Source organism: Felis catus, chromosome D3 (genome assembly GCF_018350175.1).
Source record: "Felis catus isolate Fca126 chromosome D3, F.catus_Fca126_mat1.0, whole genome shotgun sequence".
In the NCBI taxonomy this organism is placed as follows: Eukaryota; Metazoa; Chordata; class Mammalia; order Carnivora; family Felidae; genus Felis; species Felis catus.
Genome location: NC_058379.1, coordinates 81,090,010 through 81,117,203, shown reverse-complemented (window position 1 = coordinate 81,117,203; position 27,194 = coordinate 81,090,010). Strand labels below are relative to the sequence as shown.

General features: G+C 45.2%; 1 protein-coding gene across 2 annotated transcripts; it reads right to left on the bottom strand.

Moving 5' to 3' along the window:
• Positions 1 to 920: 920 nt before the first annotated feature.
• Positions 921 to 24,810, bottom strand: SERPINB5 (serpin family B member 5). 2 transcript variants are annotated; one of them, XM_003995237.5, is made up of 7 exons: positions 24,653 to 24,810; positions 16,946 to 17,120; positions 12,927 to 13,064; positions 10,014 to 10,131; positions 7,328 to 7,470; positions 4,526 to 4,693; positions 921 to 1,410 (listed from the first exon to the last, which is right to left on the bottom strand). In XM_003995237.5, exons 2-7 carry the CDS (start codon positions 17,111 to 17,113, stop codon positions 1,018 to 1,020), a joined length of 1,128 nt encoding a protein of 375 aa, XP_003995286.1. In that variant the 5' UTR covers positions 17,114 to 17,120; positions 24,653 to 24,810; the 3' UTR covers positions 921 to 1,017. The 2 variants fall into 2 exon arrangements, with proteins under 2 accessions (XP_003995286.1, XP_044897009.1); XM_045041074.1 differs by lacking the exons at positions 16,946 to 17,120; positions 24,653 to 24,810 and adding an exon at positions 15,148 to 15,260.
• Between the last annotated feature and the right edge of the window lie 2,384 nt (positions 24,811 to 27,194).

Here is a 27,194-nt window from a genome sequence, read left to right as displayed (position 1 = left end):
TTACTCTCTCATTGGCTCCCTTAAAGTCCCCTCGGGTTTGAGGTCCCCGGTTGTGAGACACCCAAGACCTTGCCGACTCAGCGTTCACTGCCAGTCACTGGTCTAACCACCAACCAAGTGACTGGGTGGGTGTCCTGCTTAAAGTGAAAGTGGGCTTTTAGTAAAATCCTGCCTCCCCCCCGAGGTGCTGCACTTCAGCTGCTATAGGTCTGCAATCCCTTCTCCAACACTCCAAAGTTTCCAAAAGTTCTGAAAACACAGTCTGTTCATAAGCTGCTGGCACACTCATTTGGTGGCAAAACCTGGTACTTACGGGCTGCTCAGAGTCTGTCTATCCAGCTTGTGTGAAAATGTATGGGTTGTGGCAGAAATATTAAGGTGTTGATTTATAGGGTGCTGTCCCAGACTCTATCAGTGGAGTTCCGAAACACATAGTATGTGCAACAGGTTAGCTTTCTAAAATCCCAAAAAGTCAGAGTTTGAGGAAAACACCGGTACCACCGTTTAGCATAAGGAGCTGTGGACCGACAGTAGCCTGAACGTGTGCCCAAGTTCCAGCGGGGCTAAGAAAGTTTTGTGGATCCCGTGTACCAGTTTCTTTAGTCTTTCGGGGAAGTAAGAATGTCTGGAACATTCTGGTGTTCCCAGAATTCTGATCCCAGTGAATGAAGGAAGGTAAAGCTCTAAAATCCTCCAGATCCCCCTTCCGGGGATTTTCTTTGTGAAAGACTGTATTCCTGCCAACAACCTGAGATAAGCTGACACATAATGAATACATATATTTCCTCCAGAGTAACCCCTTTTCATTAAAAGCATTGTGTCTTATGGGGAGGAGGTGAAGGGAGAACAAAACGAAGAATTGGAAAAGAAGGGTCTATTGATACGAGGGCTACACAGGTCAAGTACCAGCAGCTTCCAGATCCAGCAATATTAACAATTTATTGTATTTAGAAAGTGTTTCTTTGGATGCAGAGTTTACAGAAAAGTCAGGTGGGACTTAACCTGGGCTTTTGCCACTTAAGGGGAACAGAACTTGCCAAAGAAAATGATGTTTCGCGTTTTGTTGTGCCTGACGATGTAAATAAATGGGTGGTCGGCATTGAATTCATCCTTGTGTTGCAGGATTCGTGACCCTGGCACCTCCATGGAATCCCCACCATCTTCAGTTATTTCTAAGCACACTCTGTGAACAACATTGGAGAGGGCCACTCCCTTGGTCTCTGACATTCCAGAGAAATCGGATGTATTCTCATTAAAGATATTTTTCAGCCCTAGATTTTCCAGACTAGCTTTGGGATCAACAATCTTTTCCACCTTAAATTTTGGAATGGAGAGTTTGACTTTGGCATTGGCCATGGTGCTGGGATTAGTCCACTGCAAGAGCGTCTCTGAGTTGAGTTGTTGTTCAACCTGAAGGACCAAAAGGAAAGGAAATTATTTTTTTTATTCCCAGATGTGAAAGATCCAGCTTGATTGGCAACAGAAAGTGCCATCGTGAGTCCAGTGCTGAAGCAGTGCCCTCGGACCACCGAAAATGGAATCAACCCTGCGGTCTGGGTGTGGGACTGGTTTCCCGTATCAAAGATGCACCCAGCCACCCAGCACTGCTCTCCTCCCCGCCATGCTCCGACCACAGTCCCCTTGCCCTGAAATGTCTCAGGCTATTTCTTTCAAGTTATAGAGTAGAAATGGATGTGTGGCCGATGATGTTGCATAAATAAGAGTAACATAAACATAAAACTAGGAGGGCTTTTATACATACTATTGCCTGAATGCTGGTTTTAATTTCTCCTCTAGGAAATCCAGAATATTCGGGTACTTGGCCTGGCATCAAAAGTAACTCAAATCAACTCTAAAGTTACTCTTTGTAAAATGAGTTACTCTTTGTTAAGCTGTCTATGGCCATTCTCGAAGACCGGGGGTGATGAATGCATCCATTTCAGTTGGTTATTTTAAAAATGAGAGCTATGCCATGACACATGGAATGGTTGAGTCACAAAATTCTTCGCTGAGCAAATCTGAAATTGCTCCTTGCCCTCCCAACCCCTCACTGGCTGGAGAAGAAACAAGAATACAACTGAGAATGATAGTACCTTGACCGTATTATCATGGGACAATCTTGCACTGAAGTTATTCACACGAAACTCATAAAAATCAGTAACATGGCAAGGTCACAGACTGGTCACAAGTCTGTTTGTTGTGTGTTTAGTGGGGGAAGGTACCGTTGGATTCTCTTGTTCATCTATGATAATCTGGTTTTCAATGACTACTGTTTTTATTTATGGCACATTATTAGAACCGAAAGATTGCCATAAGTAACTAGAATTTTTCAGCCAAAAGGTATATTCTCTTGCCCATTTATTATCTGAGAATGAAGAGAGGGAAGAATATTCATTCATAATTCAAAAAGACTAGTCAGAAGGGGGAAAAAAAAGTTTTTTCCCTTCCTCCATTATATATGTGTTATGGGTCAAATTGTGCCCCCTCCCCGCAAAAAACTAAATTTTTATATTGAAGTCTTAACCCACGGTGCCTTAGAAGGTGACCTTACGGGGAAACAGAATCCTTGTAGGTGTCATTACTTAAGATGAAGTCATTAGGATGGGCCCTAACTTAATATGACCAGTGTCCTTATAAAAAGGAAAATTTTGGACACAGATACACACGCATACAGGGAGGAAGCCACATGAAGACAGAGGCAGAGATTGAAGTGACACATGTTAAGCCAAGGAACACCAAAGATTGGCGGCCAATCTCCAGAAGCTAAGTGGGGAGGCATAGAACAGAGTCTCCTTCACAACCCTCAGCAGGAACCAACACCTGAGCTCAGATTTCTAGCCTCTGGAACTGTGAGAGAATAAATTCTTGTTTAAGCTACTCAGTTTGTGGTACTTATTATGGTGGCCCCTGGAGAAGAACACAAAGCGTGTTCTTGAATTTCTCTGAGACTCAAAAGTTCGGTATTTCCCATTCTGTACTTTAATCAGAAAAAAAAATGGGGCGCCTGGGTGGCGCAGTCGGTTAAGCGTCCGACTTCAGCCAGGTCACGATCTCGCGGTCCATGAGTTCGAGCCCCACGTCAGGCTCTGGGCTGATGGCTCAGAGCCTGGAGCCTGTTTCCGATTCTGTGTCTCCCTCTCTCTCTGCCCCTCCCCCGTTCATGCTCTGTCTCTCTCTGTCCCAAAAATAAATAAAAATGTTGAAAAAAAAAATTTATAAAAAAAAAAAAAGAAAAAAAAATGGTATGAGGGTCTTTCACGTAAGTGGCAAAGTGCAAAACAGCTGAATAACAACAGCGAGAGAAGAGGAGATAGGGCATGGAGTGGAGTGAAAAAGAAAAAGCGCAGTGAATGTGAATAAAAGAATAATGAAGGCCAGGGACGCCTGGGTGGCTCAGTCCATTAAGCGTCCGACTCTTGGTTTTGGCTCGGGTCACGATCTCATGGTTTGATCATGGGTTTCAGCCCCACATCAGGGCTTGGGATTCTCTGTCTCCCTCTCTCTCTGCCCCTCCCCTGCTCGAGCTCTAGATAAATAAATAAATAAACAAACAAACAAACAAACAAACATTAAGGAAAAAGAGTAACAAAGGCCAGTGATGGATAAAGCGTAATGACCATTAAAGCAGCAAGTAGGACGGACATGGACTGAGACCACTCCCTGGAAAGCCAGGGCGTAACCGAGGCATGACTGGAAATGAAGCAGGTCACCTCTGGGGTCCTCAACGAGCCTGTCCTTCTCCCTGGCCAAGGGCCGAGGCCCTGGTGGAGGGGAGCTAGGGAGCTGAGAACACGGGGCCGAGGGGGGAGCAGGTGGCCCTGGGTGGCTGGATGGGGCTGCCAGAGCAGAGGGGGAGCAAAAGCATCCTTCACAAGGAGATGAACCTCTACTGTTATCTACACCTCGTGCCTCTAATAACCTCCATAAAGGATGAAGCATAATAAAATCTCCTCTGTGTGTACGCATTAAAAGAGCTTTTCCGGACCCGTAGAAGGTACAACACAAAGTGAACCCTAAAGCAGGCTGCAGACTTTATGAATAATGTGTGGACAACTGGTTCATCGGTTGTAACAGATGTACCACACTAACGCAAGATGCTAATAATAGGCACTCGGGGCTAGATTGAGAACACAGATTCCAACTTCCCGGGCTCCAATTCTGATTCTACGTGCCACCGATGAGTTAGGTGACCACAGACTTGTCACCTCCCCTGCTGTGCCTCAGGTCCCTCAGTCAACAAGAGCACCGTGACAGCTTCTAATAAATAGATAGGCCTGTCCCAAGAAGTCGAGGAGAAGGCGTACATGGGGACCTCACAGCTCCTGGCTGGTCACGAGTGCCAAATACATGCTGGCCGTTTTCATGTCAAAGACAAAGGCCCAGAAAGGACCACGAAACCCTTGGAGACGACTGAGCAAGTGATGTGTAAGGCAGGGCAGCGTCACAGCCACGCACAGTGCCCTCCACACGGCTCCTTGTCACAGCAGGTGGCACCTTTGTGTTGAACACCCCCCTCCCTCCTCACCTTCTCCAGGCCCGTGGACTCATCCTCCACATCCTTGGGGAGCAGAATAAGCAGGCTGAGGTGTTTGTTTTGAAAGGGAAGCTCTATGATCTTACAATTAATACCATCAATGTTGCCCATACAGAACGTGGCGTCCATATTCATCATCTGCACCGGTTTGGTGTCTGTCTGTAAGAGGAGAAGAAATTCGGATCACTTGCTTTTCAGTTCACACAAGCATAAATACACACACCCGCACGCACACGCACACACGCACATTTGTTCTTGTTATAGTTTCAGACCATCGTGGTGTAATCATCCCTCCGCTGGGATCCCAACTGTACTGGACCCAGACCATCACAGACTATCCCCGGAAGATCAATGACTTCCTTTGAAAAGCCATTCACATGCCTTATCATTCCAATGTATTTCGGGAACTATACGTAATACGGCACTTGCTTATACAAAACATTGAAAATAAGAGAGTAAGACTGAAAACAGAGGCAGACTTTGACTTAGTCTTTATAGATGCTCATAATTGCCAGCTCTTTATTCCTGGTGGAGTGGAAATAAATTCGAGGGCAAACCACATAGCTACTTAGGCAGCGTTTGCTGGTCGAATACATATGAGGGAACACTCAGCACACAGCAAGACACAAATCACATTTGTTTGGTCCTCTGTTCTCCTTTGTTTTTAATCCCCCTCTCCCTGTACGGCCGCCTACTCTGATCTGAGCTGTGAAGAAGTCTGGATTCGAGATAAGAACCTGGGGTTTCGGTCTCAAATGTGACATAAACAGATGGTGTGATCTTAAGGGAATCACTTCACTCCTTGGACCTCAGTTTCCTTGTCAGTAGCAGGAGGGAATTGGACATTTCAGAATGGTCGTTACCTCTGGGGAGGAACCTTGAGACAGGGAAGGAGGGGCTACCCTTCCCTGTATCCCTGTATCCTTGCTGTATTTTTTTTTCTTTAAAAGATCTGAAATAGAGGCGCCTGGGTGGCTTAGTCCGTTAAGCGTCCGACTTCGACTTCGGCTCAGGTCACGATCTCTCAGTTTATGAGTTCGAGCCCCATGTGGGGCTCTGTGCTGACAGCTTGGAGCCTGGAGCCTGCTTTGGATTCTGTGCCTCCCTCTTTCTCTGTCCCACCCCTGCTCACGCTCTGGGTCTCCGTGTCTCTCAATAATAAATAAACGTTAAAAAAAAAATTTAAAGATCTAAAATAAATACAGCAAAATATAAAGATTGACAAAGCTGACTGTTGAGTACATCGGAGTTTGTTTTATTATTTTCTAGAATACTCTACATGTTTAAAATATTTCATAATTTCTTAAATGAGAATATTAAGTAAACAAATTATCTCTTAAGTCGCTTCTAGTTCCAATGCATTCCACACGCCTCCAAAAGGGTCTTGGTGCCCAGGCTTTTCTCTCTGCGCAGCATCCCAGGCCCTTCCTTCTCTCTGTCCCCCTTGATATCTGACTGTGCCTCTGCTACTGACATGACTGATTTTCTGAAGGAAAATTAGTTCATACTAAAGAGTAAGAGACTGACAGTAAATTACTGTAGCTTATTATTTCGATCTCTACCTCCCTCAGGATATTTGCCTGTTAGCTGGATCTCTGTTAGGGGAGATTTTAAGCTTCATATCAGGCCTGGGAGATAGTATTTCAGTAAAACTTATATCTGGGATCTTCAAACAGTAAACTGAATTTCCCCCAACACCTCTCAGCAGAGCTAGACTATACTTATTTTACTTTTTGTAATACCTCTATTTCAATGCTTGTCACAAGGTTAGAAATGTTTATGTGACTGTTTCCCACACACACACACCCCTCACCCTAACTAGACTACAGTCAAAGCAGAAACCATGTCTTATTATCTTGATATATCCCATCACGTAGCAGTTGCTCACTAAATATTTGGTCAATAAATAATTAAAGACTTCCATTCTAGGTACAACCAGAAATAGAATTAGGATAGAAAAGCACACTACTTTTGAAATTTACTGCTAATGCTTCCATTTATTTCTCTTAAAGACGCTCTAGATTTGTCTAAAACCCTCCATCAAGTTAGACGGCTAGTCATCTGAATTTGCATATAGTTGTGGCCACCAAATATAGTCATCTATTTCATTTATCAGCACCGAAGATGGATACAATAATTCCGTTTTCTAGAATATAAATCGAGAGACATATCTTCTGAACACAGGGCTAAATACACTCTTCCAAAAAACATGTGTGTGTGTTCACCTTGTCCGAACAGGCACTATTTACACCTTTCATAATATAACTTCCTCAATTTAGTCTACCCTTAAAGAAGACACCATGGGACAGGAGAAAAGGTTTATTTAGTCAGACCTTTGAAAAAGTTCAGAGGCTGACAAAAGTAATGCAACGGAAACAAAGGAAAAGTCCGCATTCAAAAGGAGGGCGTATCCCCACGCAGCCTGGAGCAGTGTTTTCCTGCTTGGTTAGAAGCCACGCTGAAAAATCAGTGACATTTCAAATCTTGAGTGACTCTCTTCTAGAGTCTGAGTCTCCAGGATCTGACACCTCCCAGCTTTATGATTTAATGACAGTAAAGGAGTCCCCCGCACTCCCCCTCCCTTCCGCCCATGAACACTTTCTTAAATATAAAAACTACACCTCTGGGTGCAGTGGGGGCGTGCTCACTATTATAAGAGGGGATTATGGTTCTTTGCCCACCCCTCCCCTCCCAACCATTGGTCTCAGGAAAGGCACACTACCTCCTATGCCTCAATTTTCCATAATTTTTCAGATCTGTACTTGGGAGCCTTTGACACGCGGCCTTACGTACCTTGTTGATTCTGAAAGGGCATTCTCTGGTTTCGGATTCAGGAAATTTCTTCATCCACTTTCCAACGAAGTAGGCAGCATTAACCACCAGGATTTGGGTCTGCTCACTGACACTGCTGTCAGACAAAATGTTCTCAAAGCGGCCTGCAAACAATTGTAGGAAACCACAGATTGCACAGGGTTATTCTTCAACACCACATCTGGGATCCACACCGCATCCGCTCCCTGGGTATTTGTCACGGCTGGAGCCACCCACACAAGGTTCGACCGATGGCCCGGAATGCCTCACAAGGGTTCCTTTCTCTCCTTTCATCCTGTTGCGAGAAGACTTACCGAAGAGATCTGGCGGCAGGGGTGGGGCGGGCAGAAAGCAGAGGGGAAGGGAGGGAGAAGAACAGGAAGAACAGGAAGAAGAAAAACACGAGCTACCCCTTTTGAATGCCTTGTGTGGGGCAGTGTGCTAGAGATTTCCTATGCGTGATATCGTGTATTTCTCCCCATTTTACAGATGAGGACTTGCTGTTAAGAAGTCACTTGCCCAAGATGACACATGAGCAAGGAGGGATTCGGGATCCTAATGAGTCTTTTGGACTGCAAAGCCTGTGCTCTGGGACGAAAATGCACGAGTGTAATTTTAGCCTTTTCACGCGTATTCCCTCACAACGATCCTGTAAGGCCAGGATCGTCCGCCGCATTTTAGACTTGAGGAACCTGGGACTCGGAAAGGCCAAGCAGCCCTCCTCGTGCCCGCAGCTGGAAAGCAGATCCGCACAGAACCAAGCTGCGCTCTTGGCCAAACACTTGGCACCCTCCCCTCCCCCACCCAAAGATTACATTGCTGCAGACACCTGTTTGTGTCAAGGTCGGCACTGTAATTACCGCAGAGAGCAAGCTCCCAACAGCCACAACAGTTCGGTGGTGATAATGCCTTGATAGAGCAAAGTCCTCACATTTGAACAGTACTGACATGTTTTGCAAGGGATTCTCACTGACCTAATCCCTCGGATTGCCACGTCTCCGCTCAGGACCCGCTTCGTGGGCCTGTGGCGGTGTGTGTGCAGGGCCCTGTACTGGCTTCATGATCCCCTGTCACCACCTTAAAATGCGTAATACCTTTTTTAATAAGGAGCCCCGCATTTTCAGTCCCGCCAACATCACACGATGTGCTGAATCCGTAATCATGTCAAAGAAGGAACTTAAAGACCAGAGAAGAAGGGGAGCCAGCAGGTGGTCATTTCAACTGAAACCTCGAATTTCTGATTCTAAACTCAGAGGACTTTTACTAAGCTACCTTCTCCCATAAAAACCTTAAATTTGTGAAGGTCTTTTAAAGGCCCTTGGAGAGCAAAATACAATTATATGGCAATTCTAGAAGCAAAACAATTACACAGCGATTTAAACGGAGCTGCTTTTGCTTATAAATCTTTAAATTGTGCGCAGCCTGGTGTTACTTATACCTGTTTTTTCTTTACATATGAAGGCAATGAAAAGGTCATTTCAAGGACATATATATGTATGAATATGCACGTGTGTCCACGCATAGCTATGGCTACCATATATTACCTTCGCTATCTTATATTATTCTTTAACCTATATTGTCTAACCTGATTCTCACAACAACCGTGTAAAAATTAACCAAGTAACATATGCCCCATTTTACAGTTCAGTAAACTGAAGATCTCTAGCCAAGTAACTCAGTGCAAAGTGGCAGTGTCTGGATTTGAACCTGGGTCTTCCATGACTCTGAGACCACGTTCTCTCCATGGCCTCACTCTGCAGTTACAGCGTGGAACCTGTCATTCCTGAGTCAGCGGCACGACAGGACCCCTCTGGCCATTCCTACGGGAAGCGTGTCTCCCTTGCTAAGAAGTGTGACCTTCCCGGCAACGCAGGTGGGACCTGAAAGGTTCATCTGCACAGTCAGTCCGTCACATTTAAGTGCTGTGTCCCAACAAGTCCACTCTGTACAACACAAACATGTCCCCAGGAAGGGACACATGGACACTGACCGGCACTCAGACTCATCCCAGCTCCAATTCCTATCCAGGGAGGACGACACACCATGGAGGTGGGGTGGGGCGGGGAGGGTCGGTGCAGGAGGAGAGCACTGAGTCAGGGGCAGGACCAGGCAGATACTGCGGAAGAGACCCTGAGGCTAGCAGAGGGCAGACCAGCACTGGGAGTGGTGGGTCTGAGGACAAGTTTCCTCCTCAGTTCGCTTTGTTTTGTTTTTTCTGGACGTGTGTTTGATTGCCTAGGAGCTTTTGTCCTTTTTTCCTTCAAAAAATTCGCAGAATTTTTGAGCCGAAGGTGGCCGCAGGGATTAAGTTAAAGCCCAAGCCCTTCGTCTCCGCATCGAGAAACTGGCCAGTGAGTGGCCCAAAGCCACCCTCTGTTGGAGGCAGGGCTGGGGCTCCAGGAGGACCAGCCAGCAGCTCCCTGGGGAGCACAGCAAAGTGGACCGGAACTGAAGCACCAGGAATTCCTGCCAAGCCTTAGATGACGAGGGTGTCGACACCCAGGAGCCCAGGAGCCCAGGAGTCACGTGGTTGACATGTCTGGCATTTCAAGGGCAAGAATTTAGCCTGTCTACTGAAAGCATCCAAGGAAGCCTCCAGATGTTCAGTCCTCTGCTTAGCAGGAAGAGTCAAGAGAAGGCGGTGTCCAAGTAAGTAAAAGATACTTGCCGTCGGTGAGGTCCTTGATGGACTGGTTGATCTGACTTTTCGTCTCTTCCAATTTCTCTTTGAAGTCAACGGTTTCCATTTCCTTCGCGTAGGGTCTCTTTGTAGAGCTGATGAACTCCTGAAAAACGTCCAGCTCATAAAATCACAAAATACCTGAACTCTGCAGTCAAACCATCGTGCCCTTCCACGATTCCAACTAAATTGGGGTTTGTAAAATGTCCAGGTGGGTGAATACCCTCTCAGCATCTGTAAATACTATAAATGGAGGCTTCGTGTGGAAATCAATGAAATGCCCTTCGTATAAAGTGTTTCAGTTCTTCAATTCTAAGACAATAGCTATTATTAAATGCCTCTCTCGGTGTAGTAGCAGCTTTGGAGGAAAGAAAGAAACATTACGCTACACAAGAGTTATAATATGAATTCCAACTTAGAAACATTAAAGGGTATATCATATAGATATAGATATAGATATAGATATAGATATAGATATAGATATAGATAGATATCTTAGAACAGAAGAAATGTACAGAAAAGAGAACTCTGTGAGCAGAAAACTCTTACTCACTGACATTCATACCAACTCTAAAGATTTCTTGCTACTGAAAGTGGAGCTCTAGGACCAAGAGCCACAGCATCACCTGGGATCTTAATAGAAATGCAAATTCTTGGGGCGCCTGCGTGGCTCAGTCGATTAAACATTTGACTTTGGTTCAGGTCATGATCTCAAGGTTCCAGGGTTTGAACCCCGCATGGGACTCCGTGCTGACAGATCAGAGCCTGGAGGCTGCTTCAGATTCTGTGTCTCCCTCTCTCTCTGCCCCTCTCCCCCGCTCTGTCTCTCTCTCAAAAATAAATAAACGGTAAAAAAAAAAAAAAAAAAAAAAAAAAAAGAAATGCAGGCTCTTAGGCCCCACCCCAGACCTACTGAACCAGAATGTGCATTTTAACAAGATTCCCGGGGGACTCTTCTCACATTTAAGTTTGAAACACGGCTCCGTAGTGAACGCGGCAGGGGTTCTATTGTTAAAAATGCCAACCCCCAAGACCCATCCCCATTGAGTGATCTGAGGCCAGGAATTAGCACTTTTCACAAACATCCGGGTAGTTCTGAGGCAGGCAGCCCCCCTCAGGCCACGCGCTCCTTTGTTCTATTCTTGGTGCATTTGCAAGTGATGTACACCCAACAGAGGGATGGAAAAAATTTCTTTAAACTTCAAAAATTTCTTTAAACCGGCTTTGAAAAAAATCTCTTTCAACTCCAAACTCAAGTTTTGTTGAAATAATTCAAAATGTTGAACAGAAGTTCCACCAAATGACACATAGCTGATTAAACATCCTAAGCACAGGGGGCCCTTGAATTTCTTCAGAGCAGCGACAGCCTGAGCCACTTTGCATCTGTGAACTACAACCCAACCTTGGGACTGCGTGTTGCCCTTGACTGAGAGAACTGGGGCCACCCCAAAACATCAGAGCCTCACCAAGATAAAGACACCTCCACTGTCCTCACTGCTGGCCCAAAATGTATTCAGCATCTTCGTAAGGACCACGTGGGGAGCTTCCAAAAAACTTTCCATGCTCGGACCCCAGCTCACATCTCAGTATTTTTTTTTTTTTAATTCTCTGGGTGATTGTTAGCAGAAAAGAAGGCTGTGTATATATGTCTTCAAGCAATAAGAATAAAGTTACAACATGGGGCACCTGGGTGGCTCAGTGGGTCAAGCATCGACTTCAGCTCAGCTCGTGATCTCATGGTTCATGAGTTTGAGCCCCAAGTCAGGCTCTGGGCTGACAGCTCAGCTCAGAGCCTGGAGCCTGCTTCAGATTCTGTGTCTCCCTCTCTCTCTGCCCCTCCCTGACTCGTGCTCTGTCTCTCTCTCTCTCCCTCTCAAAAAAATGAATAAACATTAAAAAAAAATTTTTTAAGAATAAAGTCACAACAATAATCTAGTGATGGATGTCCTCAAAAGATCTCAACCAGAAAGACAGCTACAGTAGCAGTTAGTAAAACTATGGTAAGCTATTTAACCGACAGTCTACCTTTTAGATTTGGAGAGCTTGCAGTTTTGAACAGGCAACCACAAACTGAATCAATTCTTTATTGTTAAAGTAGAGAAAGAACGTCTATGTGGTAGTCTAGAATGCTGGCTACGTGTTTCAAATACAGACTTGAAAAATATTGATATACTCTGGGATCAAATTTAAGGATACTACAGTATACTTTATATGATTCCTTCAAGAAACAGCTAAAATTAAATACCTAGAGCTACCTGGTACAGATACTCACGCGACCAGCCGAGTAAAGCAAACAAAACCAATTTGTGACGGATGAGAACTATTAATTCATACAGTTGTTATTTTTCTCATTGATTTGGGAAACATCAAGAGAATATTGTATGCAGAAACAGATGAGGCGGAGAACTTTAGAGAACTCAAAATGTTCATCCAGGTCATTTGCCCTGCTGTTTAAGGAGAACCCTAGCTGACCCAATGGTCACAGATCTTAAAAAAGGAGAATTCCATACATTCCCTTACCCCCTCACCTCCCCCCTTAACTAAGCCCCCCACTACTTTCTCAGGGCAGACAGTCTCTCCCTGGCTGTCCTGTCTGCCCCTCCTGGCAGTGTATCAATAAACTTCTATCTTCTTTGTTCTGCCTCAGGGCCGTCCCCACCCCCCGAGCCCCCCTACCCTCCTGCCAGCCTCCATCAGATTGGACCACACCACACTTGGCGCCCCCATCTGATCAAGAGACCCCACACTCCCCACCAGGACTGATTTATTTTAATAAGCTTCAAGTCATAAATGAGCATCTTAGAAGTGGATTTTGCTGAAAACAAAGTGGTGGGTGTAACCACGTGAAAATGCCACTCCTGGTAAAGAGTCGAAGCGTGCGAATTGCTTTAACCCACTTACTGTAGAAGGATTCAGAGATTTGTCTACGTAGAGTCGTTTGATCAGTTTCAGGGAGTAAAAGGAACTAAGTTTGTTTACATCCGATGTCACTGTTTGAAATCCAAAGGGTACATCTTTGATGTTTCCAAAATGAAGGACCTGTGAAGAGAAAACAATCCATCATCCACCAAGCTTTGTCTCTTCCCACTGCAATGGATACAAGACCATGGTCAGCCGCCTCGGGGGAGCAGTATCTTCCTGCTCAACTGTCCTCATAAAGCAAGGCTTCTCAACCTGAGTGTCATTGACATCTGGGGCTGGATAATTCTTGGGGTGTGTGGGGGTGCAGTCCTGGGTACTGTAGGATGCTTAGCAGCAGACTAACTGCCAGTAGCACTCCTTCCTCCATTTGTGACACCAAAAATGTCTGCGGGCCTTGCCAGATGTCCCTGGGATGAGAGGGAGAGGAACCGTCCCCAGCTGAGAAATACTGCCATAATGATACTCTTCTCTTTACTCAACTATCGGGGGGATTTTGCCCTTTGTTCAAAATGATGCCTCTGAGGCTCAGACCAAGACCTTTCTAAACATGGGAAAGAGTGAAGCTGGGGTATAATTTCTATCCAATTTATTTATTACTTTTTTGATATTTACGTATTTATGTATTTATTTATTTATTTATTTATTTTTGAAAGAGAGAGAGAGAGAGAAAGCGCACGCGCGTGTGCGCACAAGTTGGGGAGGGGCAGAGAGAGAGGGGGAGAGAGGATCCCAAGCAGGGATTCAGCGCTGTCAGTGCAGAGTCCTACATGGGGTTCGAAACTGCAAACGGCAAGATGGTGACCTGAGCCGAAATCAAGAGTCAGACACTCAAGCAACCGAGACACCCACGCGCCCCCTTCTATCTAGTTTAGACGCAAGCAAAGAGAGATTAACACCAAGAGAGACTATCACTAGGCAGATGTCAGATTCGGGGATAGAGGGTCTCTAGCAAGGTCTATGTGACCCCATCAGTTGCTCCAACAAGTCGCTCTAACTGTGAACTGCTGCATCACTGGTGGTAGAGTCAGCAGAAGTGGTGGCTGCCCTGGGTGGGCTACAGTCAGACACCCTTGCCTTGGAATCCCAGCCTGTACCTGCCAGAAACGTAATCTTGCCCAGCCCTTCAGAGCTTCCCTTTCCCCTCTGTAAAATGGACTGAGAATACCTACTTTTCGGCGTTGCTATGATCATTGCAGACATTATATGGAAACCATCTAAAACATCATATCGAAACCTTAACGATGAGGGGCGCCTGGGTGGCTCAGTCGGTTAACCTTCTGACTTCGGCTCAGGTCACGATCCATGGTTCATGAGTTCGAGCCCCACCTCCGGCTCTGTGGTAACAGCTCGGAACCTGGAGCCTACTGTGGATTCACTGTCTCCCTGTCTCTCTCTCCCTCCCCACTTGTACTCTGTCTCTCAAAATAAATAAACATTTAAAAATAATTTAAAAGGGGTGCCTGGGCGGCTCAATCGGTTGAGTGCCGGACTTCGGCTCAGGCCATGATCTCACAGTTCATGAGTTCGAGCCCCGCGTCGGGCTCTGTGCTGGCAGCTCAGAGCCTGGAGCCTGCTTGGGATTCTGCGTCTCCCTCTCTCTCTGCCCCTTCCCCGCTCATGCACTGTCTCTCTCTGTCTCTCAAAAATGAATAAACATTAAAAAAATTTTTTTTAATAAATAAATAAATAAATAAATAAATAAATAAATAAATATAATTTTAAAAGAAAAGAAAAGAAACCTTAATGATGAAATTAGGAACTGGGGTTCATGAGCAAACGGCTAAGAATTCTTGAGACATTTTTGGTGCAAAAAGGTAATTTTAATATAGCACAGGGACAGGACCTGTGGGCGGAAAGAGCTGCACTGGGGTTGTGAAGGACTGATTGTATACTTTTAAGTTTGTGGTGGGAAGGAGAATAGAGATAAAGTAAGTCTAAGGATTTTGAAGCAAGGCTTTCAGGACCTTGTGGGGCTTAGGTGCCATTAAGATAAAGTTACTTTTAGTTTTTAATGACATAATAACATTGAGGCAGCCACGAGTCCCTGAGGAAGGTCACACTCTGGAGGTTTCAGGTGTCAGTGGGCTGCAAGCTGTAAGGAAATTTAATTTAAGCTACGTGTCTCTTGCCTTTGTTTCCCTAGTCAGTTAGTAGTTATTCTTACAGTTATATTCTAAGCTACTTAAAACCACGATGCTATCTTCTGGAAGAAGTCCCCTTCTATTTTGTTCCTAACTTTTCTTTCATTCCAACCGATAGCCCAGTAGCTCTTGTGTTTCATGGTGCCCCAAAACGATGTCTGCATAAGGTGATTCTCTCCTGACTCTTAAGTCATAATAACTGCCCTGACACCACACCCTAGGTAATGTCACTAAATGGGCACATTGTGCCTGTGACTCACAAAGCCTCAGTACTGCAGGGTTAGATGTCTGATCCAAGGCAGTACGTAGCTCTCCTGCCTAATGACAGGTAAAAAGACCAAAAAATTAAAGAACCCAGGTCACCATTACTGGGGGAACCATTGTAGGTACTGAAAAGAGCTTTATTATTATTACTGAGAACAGACCCACCACCAGGAAGGTCTCTTTACCATCCCTTCTCTAGTGGGAGACGAGGAAGGTAAAAGGGGGTAGGAATGGAGGGGTGGGGGGTGAGGAACCAAGGACGGAGAAGAGAGAGACAGCTTTTCTCCACAACTGAAGTTTCTTTTCCAAGCCTCACTCAATTTCAAGTGTAAATTGTTCATCCTGACCAAAATAATACTTTGTGGGTCTTACTTAGTAAGGATTTATGGATATAAGAAGAGGTCCCTATTTTTGAAATGTTTGTGCGTTGATGGAAAAGAAGATTCTACTGAACATAAAACCATCAACCTAAGAAGATAACGGAATGGAATTAGGAGCACATCCACCTACGATCCAAAAGGGGACAAAACTTCCAGGCATAAAATAAATAATCCATGGGAATGTAATGTACAGCATGAGGACTGTAGTTAATAACACTGTATTATATACTTGAAAGTTGTTGAGGGAGTAGATCTCAAAAGTTCTCCTACAAGAAAAAAAAAGAATTTGTAACAATGTAGAGTGAGAGATGTCAACTAGACTTATCGTGGCGATCATTTCCAATATGTGCAGATATCAAATCATTATATGGTCCATCTAGAACGAATATGTTGTATGTCAGTTATATCACAGTTGAAAAGAACGATAACCTAAAATAAAGGTAAGTGAGCAAATATGAAACATAGCAAGATAGAGAAGGTCACTCCATTTGGAGGTCTAAGAATTTTACAAAGCTAGATGGTCAGCCATAGCCAAAAAGAAACTCAAACAACAAAAAAAAAAGTAAAATACACACACATATACATATAACTATATGCATATGTGGGGGAGGGTCGACATCAGTTCATTGCATTCTTCTTAAATAGGATACTCAAGCCCCAGGGAGTATTCTGGAACATAAGTAAGCACAACGCATCTGCTTCTTTATCCCTGTTACTCAAAGGCAGAAAAATTTTTAAGTTATTTCTATACCAACATAAGCACAGATCGATTTATCTAATATGGACACATTATAGGGTAGAATACATCACAGAGTAGAATGAAGTTGAGCCTGCATCTTAAAGTAAAGCATGATGCCATAAATAAACACGCACTGGACGGGGTATCTGCAGTGGCACATTTAACAAACACCATCTTGACTGATTTTCACAAAGTATCAGAGAGACTCCCCAAAGGCTACTCGTTAGTGTAAATATTGTGATTGCCTAGCAAGCAGGTCCCCAGGTTGTCCATCACAACATGGTACTTGTAAATGTGGGTCGCAGGAGAGATTAATGACACACTTAAAGATAGATTAAGACGATGCGAGAAATGGCATACTTCTCAATCCTGAGGAATTTTCTCCAAGAGCCCCCATTCATTTTCCCGAGGCACCGCCTCTGTGTTCTGGTAAGTCTGTTCCCACCGAAAGCAGAAACAAGGTATGGAGCTTACCTGTCCAATCTCATTTGCTGTGTCACCTTTGGTGCCTACTTGAGCAAGTGACAGAGAGGTGGAGAGACAGATCGGAGAGAAGAGGACATTGCCCGCTGGCTCCTTTTCACACAGTTGTTTGAACAGGTCAACTGCAAAAGCCGAATTTGCCAGTTGTAGAGCGTCCATTGTGGGCCTGCAGCAAAGGACAAGGATGAGGTTATTTCTAAAGCGTCTCTGAGGTGTTCTCAACGGCATTCTGCCAATGCAACGGGATTCTATTCAAACAAAGTAACGGTCTTGGGTAGAAGAGACGAAGGAACTTTCAGTAAATGCAATCTGAAAAGCCAATGGTGAAGAAACTTCTGGCAAAATGTCCTAAGGTCTGAACAGTCCAGCATATGGGATCCTCTGCGTGTCCAGCTCTGCCCAGAATCTCCAGATTCAGGCCTACTCGGCCACAAAGGCCATCCTCAGGAGCCTGCACACCTCTTCCTCAGCAGGTGGACGGAACAGCTGATGCCACTGATCAAAATCAGTTGGTCTTAAGGGCGCCTGTGTGGTTCAGTCGGTTGAGCCTCCAACTCTGGCTCAGGTCACGATCTCACAGTTTGTGAGTTCGAGCCCCGCGTTGGGATCTCTGCGGCCAGCACCGAACCTACTTTAGATCCTCTGTCCCCCTCTCTCTCCTCCCCTCATCCACTGGCTCTCTCTCTCCCTCTCTCAAAAATAAATCAAAAAATCAGAGCAGTTTTGTATGGTTCAATTTAATATTTAGTAAGTGTTACGGGTTGAATAGCGTCTCCCTAAAGGATATGTTGAGGTCGTGAGGGTGGCCCTAATCCAATATGACCAAGGTCCTTGTAAAAACAGGAGAAAAGACACTGAGACAGACGTGCACAAAGGGAAGATGGTATGAACGCACCCATAGGGAAGGCCACACGACAACAGAGGTAGAGAGTGAACTGGCGCTTCTACAAGCCAAGGAACACCAAAGATCACTGGCAACACCAGAGCCTAAGAGAAAAACATGGAACAGACTCTCCCTTACGGCTTGCAGAGAGAGTAGGACCCTGCAGGTACCTTGATTTCAGGCCCCTCCAGACGGTGGGAGAATAAATTTCTATTGGTTTAAGCCACGCAATTGGTGGTACTTTGTCATAACAGCTCAAGGAGACTCATACAGTCAGTCATGCCTTAGTAGGCCACCTAGAACACAGCAATAGTTAATAAATACAGCTGTTAATGTTTTTGTTGTTAGTACACACCTACAGTGTGGAAGACACTACACAAAGTATTAGAAGGATCAACTGAGTCCCTCCTCTTCTGAGCCTGCCATCTCTGGGGGCAGATACGTAGACAAGTAAGGGGAATGTGCGGCTGCCCGTGCCGTGCGAGCGGTGTGACAAATCATATAGGAGTTAATGAAAAGAGAGAGAAGGTGGGTTCAGCTAAAAATACGGGGCCCAGGGAATTGGAGACAACAGCAAGTGGGCACCTAGTCCTGTCTGAGGACTCTTATTCTCATGTAGATTCTCTAAGTCCCTGAGACCCTTTCGGTGGGTCCGTGAGGTCAAAACCACTTTCAGGGGCACCTGGCTGGCTCCGTCGGTGGGGAATGCAACTCTTGATCTCAGAGTCTAGGTCGAGCCCCTCGAGGGGCACGGAGATTTTTTTAACGTCATAAAAGTTTTTAGACATTGTTTGTCTTTCCATTGTCAATCTGTCACAAATATGCAGCAGAGTTTCCAGAGCCTGCATTATGTGTCTTCTATTAAACCAAATATTAAAGAGATTCGAGGAAATGAAGAGACAGTGTTACTTTTCTTTCTGCACCTCTTTTCCTTTAGAAAACAGTGGTTTTTCATAGAAATAGGTTATTCGTGTTAATATGTAAGGGTCACGTGATTGGTATCTTCAATAAATGAGTAAATATTTTAAAATTTCTCCAGTTTTAATTTCTGATTTGGTCAATACCAATAGATATAATTGACATCAAAAAAAAAAAAAGAAAAATAAAGAAAGGAAAAGAAAAGAAAAACGACTCTTTGGGATCCTTGGTAATTTTTAAGAGTTCAAAGACATCTTGGAATTGAAAAGTTTGAGAACTGTTATTCTAAGAAAAGGTCGACCTTTCTGTTCAATCCAGGCATTACTGACCAAGCCTGAAGGCACCTAACTGAAGGAGTCAGGGCATAACACTTTCTTGAACAGAACTGGGCTGCATAGACTCTTCAGCCCCTGCCTGAGCCCAGGACAGGAATCCACCTTTTATGGGACGTGTGGCTTGTGTGCAAGATGGATTCGAGAAGGTTATAATGTATCTCAGAGTCTATAAAAGCAAATGCATTACCAAAAAGAATGTTTTGTTGACCCGTTCATGCTCGCTGTTCATCTCCAATGACTTCTTCCTCCTTTGTTTTATGCCCCCAATAAGAACAGCTAAGTGAACTTAGGTCGTTGTTCTGAAAACCTACCACAAGGTAACCTTAAATCTTACATTTCTTTGGGGCCCGAGACCTTCTCCTCTCTCTGGGGCGGGATCTGCTCGGGATGACTGTGCACTCCCAGGCAAAGCCGCCCAACATCAAGGGTACGGAAGGCCATGAGACAGAAATGGAAGCACACAGGGTGTTTTGACCAGTACGTCCACCACGAAGAAATTAAAAGAAACTTCACAAAAGGTTTGGGGGATCCCTGTAACAGACTTTCAGGACTTGAAGTCTGGCTTTCTCCAACAGCAAATTTAACACGGATGGGGCTGAGTTCATCAACAACTAAAATTCAACATGAGTCATTTCTCCATCAAATAAAGATGCCTAAATGAGCTATTTCTTCACCAAAGAGAGAGGCCTAAAACCCAAGCCACTGCAAACTTCTCGAAGCTTTTACAACTTGAGGCCTGATCACATCAATAATAAGATGAAAACATACCAACTCTGCTTGAACAAACATCAGTAGTCCTTCCCAGCATGTACTTCCTACCCTTCAAGAAGAGAAATTAGAATAATTTTGCATAATTGATACAAACTTTACTTTTAAAGTTTGATTTCCTCTGTGTATTCAAGGCCTCGGAGTAATCCGCTCAGGGAATTTTGACTGCAAACACCTAGAAGCGGATCAAAGGGTAAGGAAATGTTCATTTTACCACATTGTTCAAGCGAAGCACTCTTCATTCATCCTTTAAAGCATCTGAGGGTAAATTTAGTCTAAATGGTTCCATGCGATACAAGATAATGGTGGTTTTTAGGACAGCTGATTACACAATCCAGTTAACGCTGTGTTGCAATTCAAGGCTTGGATTTCCAGTCCCTGATGGAAAATGTAAATCAGTACACGTCTATCGGCTGATGCTTTCCCGACAGGGGCAGACCCTCCCTTTCAAGAGTCTGTTCCTTTGCATGAAAGTCCTCAGTGTAGGCGTCCAAACAGGTGTGCCTTCTTATCTGTGTGCTGACTGGCTCCTTTCTCAGATAATTCTCCCACGAGTCAGGGAAGGTCATACGGCCTTAGTATCTGAGGTCCTAGAGATAACAATATTGTTGGATACCTGACGAAGGAAGCAGAAAATGGGTGCACACGGAAATCTGTGTAGAGGCAAGCAATCACCAACCAAGTAACCCACCAGATATCGCATGGCAGACCTCACCACCTGCTTGGTGATTAATACCAGCAGACCTAAAAACACTTAAAGCCGGTCTGGTCTGAGGTGGTTCCAAGGGATGACTTTGGCCACAGCCCATCGCCACCTCAAGGTGCTGCAAGACAAAGCATGCAAACAAATCCCAGCAACGTAGCAATACAAGCCCAGGAAAATGCATCCGGTCCTACACGGGCCATTTTGTGCAGCTAATGCTATACAAATTATGGGTCCAAGGGTAGAGGTTAGCAAGTCCTCCATCATAATTGTACATGCCTAATGACCTGTGTTCAGAGTGCGAAAAATCACTGCAGGTTTTTTTTTATTTGTTTTACTTTTCACTTGGTCACAGAGAGAACTTCTGTCCTTTTCATGAAAACCCTCTGACAATTCTAACAAAAAGAGAGAATTTCCATTACAGCTCCAACGTAGGAAACGCTACATGTTTTAGTCACTTAAATGTTTCAAAGGCACTTTTATTTCAACCAGAGAAAAGTGAGATGGAAACGTAAGTCACAAGTACAGACGCAACAAACAAAAACTTGTAAGAACGCATTGCGAAGTCGCCTGCTGTTTGCGTTATGTCCTAAAATCCTAAACCTTGAAAGTGCAGCCAGATCTTGGAATGGATCTAGTCCGGCTCCTCCTGTTCATGTCCCAGTGAGGAAAGTGAAGTGGGCAGAGATGAAGTGATTGTCCCAGGCCACCCACACAGGGAGGTGAAAGTGGCAAAACCAGACTTTCATTTCCACCAGCTGCCAGCCGGGTACTCCCGACCACACCTCATCATAATCGTGTCTTGGCTGGTATGTGTTCTCTCGCGTGTCTTCGGAGCTCCAAAAATTCTACACATCCTGAATTACCCCTTTAGAGATACCGAGAGACTTTGCGTATTTTTTTAAATCAACACAAAACTTTGTTTCCCATTTTTGAAGAAGTTCTTGTTCTCTCTCTGCTATTTACATCGCAAGCTATTAATTTGACATTGCTCTCATTTAATAAGTATGGCCTGAGCACCTAATTTGTGTCAGGCACTGAGCTAGACATTAAGGAACCACAGGGAACACACACTTGGTTCCTGCCTCTGAGGAGCTGTCGTGTGGCCTCACACGTGTGATAGTGAGATTAGTGTTTGGACGGGGGCACAAGTTACTTGTTGGGGGGCACAAGTACTTCGGGAGAGGCAGTTCACTCATAGAAAAATCTCAGTGAGGGGCGCCTGGATGGCTCCGTCGGTTAAGCGGCCGACTTCGGCTCAGGTCACGATCTCGCGGTCCGTGAGTTCGAGCCCCGCGTTGGTCTCTGTGCTGACAGCTCAGAGCCTGGAGCCTGCTTCAGATTCTGTGTCTCCCTCTCTCTGACCCTCCCTTGTTCATGCTCTGTCTCCCTGTGTCTCAAAAACAAATAAACGTTAAAAAAAAAATTTTTTTTTAAAAAGAAACATCTCAGTGAGGTCTCCTCAGAATCCATTCCATCCAAGTAAGTCCCACCAAAGACGGGTCCTAAAGGATAAGTAGGAGATAGTCATGCAAAAGTGTGTGCCGGAGAAAACAGACCCAATTCAGAGAGTGCAGGTGACTCCCAAATGAGAGTAGGCACATGTACTAGGATGTAAGCTGGGTCACTGAGCTCAATTCTCTAGACCTAGAGCTGGTCACTGGCCCCTGCATAAAGATTCCTAAAGGTTCTTTTTTTAAATTTTTGTTAATGTTTATTCATTTTTGAGAGAGACAGAGAGACAGAGCATGAGCGGGGGAGGGGCAAAGACGCTGGAGACAGAATCTGAAGCAGGCTCTGGGGATCTGAGCTGTTGGCACAGAGACCGACACCGGTTTGAACCCACAACCCGTGAGATCACAACCTGAGCCCAAGTCAGACACTTAATAGCCGACCGAGCCACCCAGGCACCCCAAGATTCTTAAAGTTTTTAATGCATCTAAGCCAATGGTCCTCAAACTTTTCATCTGTAGACCATCTGGCTGAGATAAAGACCTTATGGACAGGTCGACCATATGTCCCGTTTTGCCTGGGACAGTCCTGGTTTATCTGTGTTGTCCTAACATTAGCAAGAGTGCCCCTTTCCCTCTCAAACATGCTGTATTTGAACCAGATAAGTTCACTCTACCAACAGACCCATTCTTCTATGCACAAATGCATGTGCACACACACACACACACACACACACACACAGCTATGTACATAAGCTTTTTCATTCCTTACCAACTAACTTTTCACTGTGTCAGGTTATTGTGGAAATCATTTAGCCTCAGTTTACAGATGAAGAAAAAATGTGGTGAATAAAAAACCTCTAAGTATTCGGTATAGCCAGTCCCTAGGCAATGTGTCGAGAAACCTTGTCTCTAATAATAGTAACTACAGTGGAGAATGCCTAAAACCCCAGTCTCTGCTGTCTGCACTCCCGAGAAAAAAAAGTCAGAGCCGGATTAAGAAAATAGGAGTTCTTGCAGCTTCTGCAGCGTGAAAGAGTTATCATGAGGATTAAACAAAGTCATGAAATGAGTAGATGCGTGTGAAAAGTGCTTCGTTAGCAGGAAAGGATAACGCAGCTATTAGTAATGAGGCCAATGGCTTGATTGCCGGTGGCAGGGGTGCTGCTGTGCTCAGATACTCTGTTTGGAAGCCTGATCTTGACCCCTGAGCCTTCCCACTGCTGCTTAACACTAGAGTCAGGCTTGCCACACCAGAATGACCAAAATTGCTCTGACTGCATACTTTCAAAGTCAAGCAGAGGGATCGAAGGGACAGAATTGAAAGCATTAGGAAGCGAAGAAATAAACCGGCTGAGTCATCTGGAGAATGCCTTTCTTCAGGCCGGCTGCCATCTCTCCACCCGTCAAGGAACCCATCCAACTTGCACAGACTGGTGAGGACTGAGATTTGGGACACACCTGATTCTATTCGAAACCTCTTTGGTGACGTTGGGGTGAAAAAGTTAAGGGTACCTGTGGAGTCGTGGAAAAGTCTACAAGCTATGAGTTTGAAGGCCTGCAATCTCCTTCATCTCCCCACTTAGAAGTCGTGTGACTGCGGACAGTGCTTCGCCTCTGTGAACCTCCACTCCTCATCCACAAGCAAAGGGCCGAGCTGTAGTCTGGCTAAACCCCTCAGCTCCGCAAATCCGTGTATAATCTGATTACTAGCCAACTGAACAGCCTGGCTTGTTAAATTGATCTTTAGTATGATACACTTAAATAAACCACAAAAACCATAGTGTCTATCAGGAAGAAACCATGAACCAGCCCATTTGAAAGAACACACACTGGAGGGGCGCCTGGGCGGCTCAGTCAGTGAAACGCCCGACTCTTGATTTCGGCTCAGGTCATGATCTCGTGGTCGTGGGTTTGAGCCCCGTGTCAGGCTCCATGGAGACTACTTAGGATTCTCTCTGTCCCTCCCTCTCTCTGCCCCTCCCCTGCTCTCACACGCACATGCTCTCTCTCTCTCTCCCTCTCAAAAATAAAGAAACATTAAAAAAAAAAAGAACATATATTTGAAATATGTAAATTGTTTCAACTGCCCTGAAACCCATAAACAGGGAAGGAGAATAGTCTCTGCCCGGAAGAATGTGGTTGCTAGTAAAGTGAATAGTGACTGGTTGCTTTAAATTGCCAAAAAGAAGAGTGGTTCCCAAACTGAACTCTCACCCAACCGGAAAGGTGGGCCAGACTCTCAAACGCCTTTGCAGTCTCTCCGGTTTTCAGCACCTGGCCCTTCCTGAAATTAGTGTCACAAAATCCATTCTGAATTCCCAGGCACGGCTGCAGATGTCCTCAGGAATACTTTCTCCTCCGGCAATCACTGTTGCGCTGTCCGCCCCCCACCACCACCCGAACCCCCAGCCAGGTTACGCCTTCACAGTTGGATGTGATTTTGCTCCCTACCTGGCATCCTGGTTCCCAAAGAACCCAGAGCTCAAAGTGCCGCCCATGTGGCAACACTACAGCCCACAGCCTATCCTTGACAGTAACCATCATGGCGACCGACTCCACCATCTTGAAACAGCTCAAATAATTATTGTGTTTCAAGAATCTCCCTGAAAAATCGCCCTGCTACCGCGCTTTGCTCACCTGGAGTCACAGTTATCCTGGAAAACTCACAGCAAGGGAAAAGGAACACGAGAGCCTCCCAAGGACCTTGATGTAGGAGCAACCCTCTGTGGGGCAGAGGCAGGGCTGGCTCCCCTGAGCAGGCACCACTCCCTCTGTGACCACTCCCAGCCTGCGCTCCCGGCTCTTACTCATGCCTCTTGGCAGCAGGTCCATGACTGGAAAAAAAAATGATTCAGGTTGAAGTTGCTGTTGTCTGCACAGCCTCCAAAGGCCTCCGACATGCTCGGGCAGGAAGGGCTTCGGTGGATCCTGCCTTGGGCTAAATATGTACATACATTCATCAGGGCAACCCTGATAGGCCACGTGGGACCGGAAGGTGAAATATGATATGAAATAGAAGGAATATGTGACGGTCGTAATGATTCAGACTTCTCAAATAGGGTGGTGCCCGAAAAGCTCCCTAACCCCCACCTTTCCACGTAAACTGGGGCAGCTCTTTCTGCTAGGTGCGAAACAGGTACTCCCTATTAAACAGGATGGCGATCACAAAGGAAGAGGGCCTAGAAATTAAATGAAGCATGCTCAGCAAAATACGTAATCCCAAACTGATAGGAGAAAGCGCTTGATGAAGTTCCCAATGATTAAGATACACAGCTTTGCTCTCTGTGGAGCCTGCTCTTTGCAGGTTCCAGAGTTCCTGCCATCCTGCGGCTCCTTCATTCAGTGGGACCTACACGCTTCCTACCAAATCTGTTCTCAGGAAAGTCCCTGAAACTAAGCCATTCATTTTTCTGCTCTGCTCCCCTTACCATCTATATATTGTACAGTCTTTTCTATCTGACCACAAGACGGTAACGATAAAGACGGAGAATCCTACGGATGAAAGACCAAGCCCCATTCATTTTTGTAACACCAGCTCGGTATGGGCTTGAGAGACAGCGTGCACGCAGTCGACAAATGCCGGTCTAAATGAATGAGAGCGCCTCATTTTGCCAAACTAAGATTGACTGATCGCTTCCCTTCCCCCGACGCCTGGTTATTATTAACCAGGATCAAAGTCATAAACCAAATGAGTTGAACTCTGAAAGGAGAATCTCAGGAGCAAGTGGAGGCAAGAAGGTCCTGAGAGGGTGATGTGGGCAGGCTGCCTCTCAAAACTTACATCCCCAGCTGGAGTGGGGAGATGTGGGTTTAGGGGCAGAGTCATACGTTTAGAAACCTACTGTACCATTCGATGCTTGAGATATCCTAGTCCAAGCGCTTAACCTCTTTAGCCTCAGTGTCCTCATCTGTGAAATGAGACACACATATTCGTGAAGACAGAAAACACATGAAGCGTCGGCATACGCGTGTGCCTCCTAACTACGGTGGATATTATTTTACCACTTTGTCTATTCCTCAGGCAGGCACGGGCTCAGGGGATAATCATAATGGCCAAAAGCCTGGTGCAGAATATTCACACCCTAGTCTCTACAATAACTTATTGAGCAGCTGCTGCCTGCTTGCCACTGTGACCCAAAGATTTTAAGAGACGTGCACTTGAATCAGAGAGCTTTGTCCATTCCCCCTTCTGGTATTTGAATTCCCTCTGTAATACTCTTGCTCAGTGCTTGTCAAACCTGAACAGAAATGCTTCCAGTGAGGGGCACCTGGGTGGCTCGGTTGGTTAAGCCTTCGACTTGGGCTCAGGTCATGATCGCACGGCTCGTGGGTTCGAGCCCCGCATCGTGCTCTGTGCTGACAGCTCGGAGCCTGGAGCCTGCTTCGGTTTCTGTGTCCTCGTCTCCCTCTCTGCCCCTCCCTCATTCATGCTCTGTCTCTCTGTCTCTCAAAAATAAATAAACATTAAAAAAAAATTTTTTTATTAAGGAAATGCTTCCAGTGACAGGAATTTAGCAATGCCCGAGGAAGCCCGACCGTAATTCTGTCGGAAATAAATACTCCATTGAAGATATTTAGTGGAAAATGACACACCGGTTTGTAAGAAGCGCCATTTGCTTTCTAATTCCCCCAAATAATCGACACTTTTCTCCCCTTTCTCTTTCATTTGCCACAAAAACCATGTTATTTGCTGTCCATTGAAGGGTACATATTTGCAAGGGGGGAGAAGAAACACAGCTTAAAGAATGAATTATCCATTCAGTCATCATACAATTTTATCAAACATAATTTTCTCTAGTTCAACGAAAGCAATCATCGGCCCAAATATTTAATAACCTAGGAGACTGGTAGGTTGGTGTGCCTTTTCTTACCTATAGGCTGAAACCCTGCGAACATTATTAACTTGATGACTCAGCATTCTGGCTGAGGGCTGGCTTACCACACCCCGCCACTCCCAGGAGCTTCTCAAAGGAGCTTTGTTATAGCATGCTTAAAATTACTCTGTCTGTCTGTCTCTCCCTCTTTCTTCTCTTCCAAGAAGACAAATTTCAGCCACAAATTCTTGAGTATGCTCCCAAATCATCAGTGTTTTCTTGTGTTTGTTGTGCTTTTTCACCGCTGGTGGGTAGGATTCCCACCGATGGGCACGACAGTTCTCGCGAGTTCTCGCGTACAGCAG

Coding starts and splice junctions, on each gene's coding strand:
- SERPINB5 (XM_003995237.5), bottom strand. CDS start 17,113: ATGGACGCTCTACAACTGGCAAATTCGGCTTTTGCAGTTGACCTGTTC. Junction 7,471..10,013: donor CATCAAGGACCTCACCGACG/GCAAGTATCTTT, acceptor AATTGTTTGCAG/GCCGCTTTGAGAACATTTTG. Junction 4,694..7,327: donor GCCCTTTCAGAATCAACAAG/GTACGTAAGGCC, acceptor CTCCTCTTACAG/ACAGACACCAAACCGGTGCA.